The sequence below is a fragment of the Euprymna scolopes genome, chromosome 6, assembly GCF_053919585.1.
Source record: "Euprymna scolopes isolate OS-2025 chromosome 6, ASM5391958v1, whole genome shotgun sequence".
NCBI classification, from domain to species: Eukaryota; Metazoa; Mollusca; class Cephalopoda; order Sepiida; family Sepiolidae; genus Euprymna; species Euprymna scolopes.
The window spans coordinates 161,745,088-161,753,776 of record NC_136487.1 but is presented as its reverse complement, the minus strand read 5'-3'; the positions used below and the strand labels follow the sequence as shown (position 1 = coordinate 161,753,776).

Here is an 8,689-nt window from a genome sequence, read left to right as displayed (position 1 = left end):
TATTTTTTTGCGCCATTTGAATTAAAATAGTCAATGAAAAAGATCTGATCTATGCTTACTTGAGTCATATGGCATTGTGAATTCTAAATTTAAAAACTTATTAATTTATTCTTGCACCATTTGAATTAAAATAGTCAATAGTAGATAAAGCTAGTAAATATGAACCCAGTAAATGAAAAAGATCTGATCTATGCTTACATGAGTCATACCGTATTGTGAATTCTAACGAAGAAATTTTGATCGGAAAGTTTGATGTTATACAAAGCTGTCTTCATAGAAATAATTTCCTATTATCCCGCCTAAGACTTGATTAAAATGATAAAAACATAATTAAGGAAAATATTGTGCGTGAAATGTAACTGTAATAAAATAATTTAAAATTTAATACGAGGATTTTAGGATGAATCAGTATATCTTATGATAACAAATACTTAAGAGTCTTGAGTTTCGCTTTTCACATTGTTTTTCTAAGTAAATGTTTTAGTGTTGATCTTGAAGATGATGCTCCTAGTATACGAATGCTGTTCCGGTTTAACGCATCAATGGCAAGCTTTTGCTGCTCACGCAATGATACTTTTTCCAGGTGTGAACGGCGAAGAGGGAACAACAATCTCAGATGGCAGCCAGCTATATGCCTGAAACTTGAAAGACAAACATTCTCACTTTCGATCTGGTAAAGGATGAGTCGTAACGCTTTATTATGGAAATATATTTGATACTTATGTAGAATAAGGCATACGGTAACTGCCGGAAGGCGCTGAGCAAAAATTTCATGATTTTATGGAAAGCGATCGCCCATGTTTTAAATGTTAGCAAAAAGTAAAACTTTAAGGAAAATCATAATTACAATCGAAAACAATCGTCGTATGTTAATTTCAATAATAATAATAATAATAATAATAATAATAATAATAATAATAATAATAATAATAATAAACAGTAACTTGCGCTATTTACAGACCGTTCTGAAATAATAACGTTATGATTTAGAAAGCCATTCTTGACATAGGGTAGGCGGCTTTTTAACTATTCTTAAGTTTCGCCTAATCTATAATATAAATCTCACCTGTCTGTTTATGTATGTATGTATGTATGTATGTATGTATGTATTTATGTATGTAGTGATGCATGTATGCATGTATATCTAAAACTATCGACAGAAGCGACAGATTTTCACGAAATCGGTATCGTTTTGAGCCGGCCCGTCGGACGACAAATATCGAAAATTGGCTAAAAGCATTAAATCCTTCACCCTCAACTGGACACTTTTCTACAGGGAGGGGTCGCTGTTTTTTCGCCGATATTTGCGAAAGTCATCCCCTCTTTTTGATTGATAAACCTTAATTTGAATTTTCACCACTTCCGGTTTGGCAATGGAAGCAACGGCAACGACAATTTTTTCCACGTTCTTTTCCTCCTTTATGGTACGGGTTCGAGCTTGCCTGCCTACTACCATTTTTCTTTTTGCTCAACACACACCCCCAAACACCCTGGCAACGCTGGGCACCCATCATTTAGGAACTTTATAAAACCTACCCGGAATATGTTGACGAGTACGCAGACTTATTCGTCACAGTACTAAATATTTAATCACATGTGCAGTGACGCAATCCATCTTCTCTGAATCTGACCAAGATCTCATATTCCGATGATTTTACACCAGAAAGTCGTGTGATACAACAAACATTTTTCTTTGTTTAAGAAAAAAAAAACAAAAAAAAACGAGCATACTTTACATTTTAATCGAATTTTTATTTAAGCCATGAATTATTAACCGTCAGTTTAAAAGTTAAAAAAATATTTCAAAATTGTCCCGAGTTCGAAAAACCAAGCTCCAACCTCTGTCCTTTTGCAACAATGTCGCATCCCTGTGCAAGTTTTACAAGTACTTTAATGGGATGTGGTTTGATGAATTCGTAGCAATGATACCCTTCGATATAAATACCTCGAAAAGCTGCAAAATCACACTTTCAATGTTGAGGTCTCCTAATGTCGAGGAACCTTTAAGTCCATAACATTTTCTTTCAAACTGATAGACTTTGTAAATCCTTCCCTGTATCTGATCCCCTAAGTGCACTAACAAGCAGAAATTTAAATGTATGTAAACAAACATCTTGCTGCTTAACTCCCTACTTAGTCCTTGGAGGTATGGCCCCTAATTCACAGCATCCCTTTACGTCTTGGTAGCAATTTTTCAGGTTTGGAGTGAATTAAAAAAATACTAATGTTGAATCGTTATTTATAATTGTACTACTGATACGTAATTACAATTAACACTTATATCTAAACAGAAAATCGAGTAAAAATGTTTATATGAAGTTAATATGAGTAAACATGAGTTTGTTGGGTGTTATAATTTCCCCGGGCAACGACTGTACACGGGGCCCGCTAGTACATTATAAACCTGTTGAATTTGTTTCTCGTATAGCGAGCTGGATGCATCACGAAGGCTCTAGTCTGGCGGCGCTTTGCGTAGACAATATATTTTAGATATAAAAAAAGGCATTATTCATTAGTAACCTGTTGAATTTGTTTATTTTATTTATAGCAACTTTATCGATTTAATCATCGGTCGGGGAATGTTTGCGATTGTTTTTAAATAATTAAGTCTTTTCTATTGATGACGAGAAGTACACCTGGATGTAAACGATTCTGAGGCGTTTATATGTGATGAGTTTACGTACATTGGTCGAGCACGTGCGCGTCATCGTTCTTTCAGAAATTGGATATCTAGTCTCCGATTACAACAAGACTCGATAACGTATTGATGCACTTTCTAAAGTGTCTGTCTCTTTCGGTGAAGATTACATTAATACACCTTATATACCTACGTAAATTAATGCACTATGTGTGCGCGTGGTAAGTACGCTAACACCTATGGTATAAATGTGACTTACTTATAGTGATGGGACGATTCTAATATTTTTTCCGATTCCGATACAACTACCGATTTCGTACTAAATTCCCGATTCCGATACAATTACCGATTTTGATTCTTTATAAGTCTCTAAATACAAGGTGTTCCACTTAAAAGTAGCCCTAAAATGTAGTAGAGTGAAGGAACATTCTTTTATTGTTTAAATTACGTGTAATGTTATAAAAAATGCTGGAAGTTCTCCCCGTTGACATCTATGTATTTCTGAACACGTTTAACAACGTTTGCAGATATTGCCTGTACATCTTCTCTGGCGATTCTCCTGATAGCGTTGGTAATGTTCTCCTTTAGTTGGTCTAGATCGTGAGGATTATTTGCATAAACTTTTTTGTTTTAAAGTCCCCCAAAGATAAAAATCACATGATGATAAGTCCGGGGACGTGGTGACCATAACCCTTTGCTTATTGTTTTAATAGGCTTCCATAATCACTATTCTCTGCTGCAGCGAAAACACTATACTTAAAAAATTTTTTAATGTTGATTTTAAAAAATTAGGAAGCTCAATCTGAAAAAAAAAAATGATCAGAGACAGATTAGAGAGATCGGGCTACTTTTAAATGGGTCACCCTGTATTTAACTATAGAGTTGTTGTTTCTTTCGACGATTACCGTAAAAACGCATGCTAAATGTAGAGATATTTTCCTAAACGAAAAAAAAATACACTTGTGGGGAATCATCTATCGATTTTAGTTTTACTAGTAATTAAAAATCAATAAATATTTATTATTTCATAATTATTTCCAGCAAAGGAAGTTTTTTTTTAAACATATTCAAATAAAAAAGACAATTAAATAAAAAGAATCGTTTTTGCTATCGGAAAATATGCACAAATTTTTCTGATTCAATATCAATTCCGATACCCCCAAATGTTCTGTTTTTTTTTCCGATTCCCGATTCCGATTAATCATCCCGACACTACTGATCTATATACACAAAGGCGAAGAGCAAGATTCAGAATGAAAGAGTATAAAAACAGTTGCCTGTAGCAATGTATAAAAAATTCATTTAATATTTACCAGATGTCTTGATACATCATAAATATTTTATTTTAATTTTGTTTAAATGAAAGATTTTTTTTGTTCTAAGAGGAATAACGTTTTGTATATATGGCCGTTACATCTATCAAGGTTGTGTAGCTTGCTTTCTTTGTTGTATAAACAACGAGATAAAAGAAAGGGGAAAAACAGAAACGAATCCATATGTTGCCGAAAAGAAAATAACAAACGCGGAAACGTACATTACCTTAAACATAACAAGTGTACGAGGAAGTAGATACAAATAGGCGTGTTAGCAGAGCGGCATTACTTTTGTATTCCCGGATCGTGGAGACATAAGGCTGGGGCGGGATACGGCGTACTTGGTACCTCCTTAGTTGTATTTTATATTCCAGTAACAAAAAAAACAAAGAAAAAAAAACAAAGCAAAAAACAAAACAAAACAAAAAACAAAACAAACAAAAAACAAAACAAAAAGATAAAACAACGAAAAAAAAAAACAAAAAAAAACGAGAGCACAAAATAACTTACATACTAACATAAAGCCTTAATTATACGAGAGGAGTCCCAGAAATAATGCTTCCTATGTTTTTATTCCTCCCGAATGGATCAGAAGGGATTGCAAATTGCTTTGTTATGATGACTGAATTTATGCATTCATGACGTAAAAATTCCATTTCTTTGTTGCAGTTTTTTATTTTTTTTATTTTATTACATTTTCACCCCAACAAGGCACATTGCCACTTTGATGTAGGGGCTACTATTAGGGACACAGGCTACAAAGGTACTAGGTGGGGAGTTGGGCAGCAAAATGTCAGTTCGCGTTACATTTGAACTTCTGCATGTCAGTACAGTTGGGGAAGCAGGAACCTGGCAGGGAGTTCCAAAGTCTAGCAGTTCTGGGGGGGGACTACTGGAGTAGAAGGCTCTCTTACATCTAGGGATCTCTACTGTGAAGGGGTGGGATTGTACTGCTTGTCGGGTTTGTCGGGGGTATTTACGTAGAGGGGGTACAAGTGCTTGCAGCTCGTCGGAACATACACCGTTAAAGTACTTGTAGAACAGGCAGAGGGATGTTACATTGCGTCGATGGGACAGAGGCTGAAGCTTGGATGATAGTTATGGACCTATTAGTTATTGACGATCTGAGACTCTATCAAAGCAACCCCTATCATGGACGTGTGCCAGAAGCAGAAATGCCCCATTGAATTCCTGGCCAAAATGCATTGAGAATGCTAGTGACTACGAAGAAAAAAATACATCCTAGAGCACATAACGTCACTCGGGTTGATGGTACCACCTCCGTCGTCGTATCTCTTCAATTTTTGAGTAAAAAATAGGAGGCTTTACTTTTGGAATGATTTCGCATGACAAAGTGCACTCCGGACGCCCATTCACGGTCAACGTTCATCGCGGGAAAAATTGCATTGAGAATGGTGGTGACTATGTAGAAAAATAAATTCTGGAGCATAAAAGGGCGTTCGTTTTAATGATTTCAGTGAGAAAAATAGGAGGATTTACCTTTGGAACGACTTTCGTAGTTATCTAGAGAACAGGAAGTTCCTAGTAAAGGAAACAAACATTAACAACAGGGTTAACTTATGTGTTCTTTAACATTAACAACAGGGTTAACTTATTTGTTCTTTAACATTAACAACAGGGTTAACTTATTTGTTCTTCAAACAACAGGGTTAACTTATTTGTTCTGCAAACAACAGGGTTAACTTATTTGTTCTTCAAACAACAGGGTTAACTTATTTGTTCTTCAAACAACAGGGTTAACTTATTTGTTCTTTAACAACAGGGTTAACTTATTTGTTCTTTCCACATAACTCTAACATATCATGTGTTTTAAAGAACAGCATATTTACTATAAAACTTCCAGATGGTATGCCTAGAGAATATGGTATCGTTATGTATGATTCACCATACTCTAGACCAGCGGTTCTCAACCTTTTTTGACCCATGGACCCCTTTTCACTTCTTTTTTTTCTTGGTGGACCTCCTTATAATTTTTGGTCATAAAACAATATTCTATTTCTCAATATAATTTTTTTTAGCTTTTAATAAGCAAATAAATATTATATAATTAAACTTTATTTTTAAATGAAAACTAATTTAATGCAAATAAAGTATTTTACAACAATTATAGTAATGAAAACTTGATTAACGCTAACTGTTTTTTGTGTTTTTGTTTTTGTAAATGCACGTAATGGAATGAATGTGTGTCTGTGTGTGTGTGTGTGTGTGTGTGTGTGTGTGTGTGTGGTTTTGGTACTTATGCAGGATATGGGCCGTGCTATTTTGTAGATAGGATTTTTAAGTTATACTCAATTTTTACGGTATGTTTTGTTCCATTAAATTGTTAGGTGAATGTACATACATCTCAACCTTTTCCCGGCTATCGCCCCCAAAAGCTATTTTTGACTTAAGTTAATTCATAATCGCCTCCAAGAATAAATAATAACAAATATTGTAATTATGACTAACCAACACTAGAAACATTTTGTACATGCAAATGGAAAACAAATTAATTAAAAATAATCTTATTGCAAATTTACAAGAAATGTAGAGAGTCTAACAAGTGTGAGCCCTGAGATTGGTGATGTTTCGCTAAAAATTCAATGTCAGGTTTAATATTACTCAAGCAGAAATAATGTCAAATCTGTTTCGTTCCTTCTGTAAAATGTGATTCACAGCGCTGAATCCAGTTTCGACAAGATATGATGTTGGGAAACACAAAAGGATTTTCGACATTTGTGACCACAAATTTAGATACAGTGATTTTACAGTGTTTGATTGCCAAAATGCACACAAAGTTTCTCTTTTGGACTTGATTTGCAATTCATCATTGCATTTTATCTCGATGATTTCCTCCTGGATATTTTCGTGTGCACTGAGAGGATCACAATCGAATGGGTCAATCATCCATGGCTCAATAGTGAAGTCAAATAAATCGGAAAATCTGATTTCTAGATCATTTTTCATGGCTGACAGATGGTTATAACAAATAACAATGTCATTTTCACATAAGTCGATTTCCGCTAGTTCGGGTATATTATCAAATTGCCTTCGTTTTAAATTAATTTGAAACATATTAAGTTTTTCAACAAAAGCTCTCATCACCCGTTTACAGTCTATTAGGGTTATCATTTTTCCTTGCAGCAGAAGAGAGACTTCATTTAACTTACGGAAGATCCAACCAAGATAGTGTATATTTTTCTTTTGAGCTTGAATTTCGATAGCTAAGTCTGACTGTCCTTCTGTTTGTAGGAATACAACTATTGCATTAAATAAGTTTACAAATCTTTGCAAATAGTTGCCTTTGGATAGCCACCGGACATCGGTATGCAAAAGGAGTCTTATATATTGTTCGTCAGTATCAACACAAAATTTTCGGTGATATCAGAGAAGCGGCGGCGGCGGCGTCGGTGATAGCCTTGTTGTTGATGTTAGCAGTAATGACGGAGCGAGTTTTATAAACGTGATGCTCGTTTTGTCGCTTGTTGTTTTAATGCGTGTTCCTCCTTTGGTCGCCGGCTGGAAAGAGCAGTAGAGAACTCGAATTTCGCGCCAAGTCTTTTTTTCTTCGTTTTCCTTCGGAGCTCTCCGGAAACGGTGCACGCTCAGTGTGTCGCCGCCCGACATTAGTTCCGGATATTGAGTTAGTGTTTTGTTTATGTAAATATGAACGAATCTGTAATATAACAGAGTGAATGAAAGTTGTAAACACTTGTAAGACAATGTCACTGGAGAATCGGATTTACTGAAATAAATTGAATATTCAAAACTGACAATTCATTTATAAGAGAGCAATTCATAGGTCACGTGACCAAAGTTTCGCACTAATAGTTTAGCTACGCGTTTATAATTTCAAAAAATTTAAAAAATTTACTCGCAAAAATGTCAAAATTTTTCACAGATAAAATTGATTGAAAATCGCCCCCCAAAATTTGATTTTCGCCCACTAGGGGGCGATTCGCCCCCGGTTGAGAACCGCTGCTCCAGACTATCCCCAAGGAAGAGAGTAATACGTGGTAGAATGTTATCATAGCAAAACAGAGACTACACCGAAGGTAATATCTGGAAGTATTCCTCATACGAGGAGAAGGTAATGCCTGAGAGTATGATATAATGATAACGGGACAAATACTACACTACCACCCCAAAAAAAAACGAGAAGGTAATCCGTGGGAATATGGTTTCATTACAATAGAACAGAAAATACACTACCTTTCTCTAAACGAAGTTGTAATACGTCTGATGATTTCCTAATCCTCGTAAAAAAAAGAAAAGGTAATTTCAAAATGGGTTCTAAACTAATCACACCTAATAAAAGATAAAGCAACAAAGGAGAATGGCAAACCAGGAATGATTCCTCTCAACCCATTAAAAAAAGAAAAAGATAATTCCTGAAAGAACAGTCTTCTGACAGCTTACCAATACTAAAAGATATTCCGATTAAATCCTTTTTTTATGCATTTATCCTTTTTTTTATGCATTTATCTTTTTTAATTAACAAAACTTTTATATATTTACTAAACTATCCGTGACCCGTTTGGTCAGTATATGTTATAGATAGCTATGGAATAGTGAGTATACAGAATTAATGTTTAAACGCGCAAAAATTGAATGCACGCACGCACGAAAACAAACATGGCGACTAGTAAAAACAATACGGAATATATTGGATAATAAAGGTCTTAACGCCATTGCACTTGGATGAAATGAAAAATCCTTCATATAAGAGGGGTGTACA

General features: G+C 34.9%; 1 protein-coding gene across 1 annotated transcript; it reads right to left on the bottom strand.

Annotated features, from left to right (window-relative positions):
• Nucleotides 1–6,573: 6,573 nt before the first annotated feature.
• Nucleotides 6,574–7,083, bottom strand: LOC145278283 (protein FAM200C-like). The gene has a single exon (XM_080130576.1). It carries the CDS (start codon nt 7,081–7,083, stop codon nt 6,574–6,576), a length of 510 nt encoding a protein of 169 aa, XP_079986702.1.
• Between the last annotated feature and the right edge of the window lie 1,606 nt (nt 7,084–8,689).

Bases quoted from the DNA above. Each gene is read 5' to 3' on its own strand.
- LOC145278283 (XM_080130576.1), bottom strand. From the start codon at position 7,083: ATGATAACCCTAATAGACTGTAAACGGGTGATGAGAGCTTTTGTTGAA.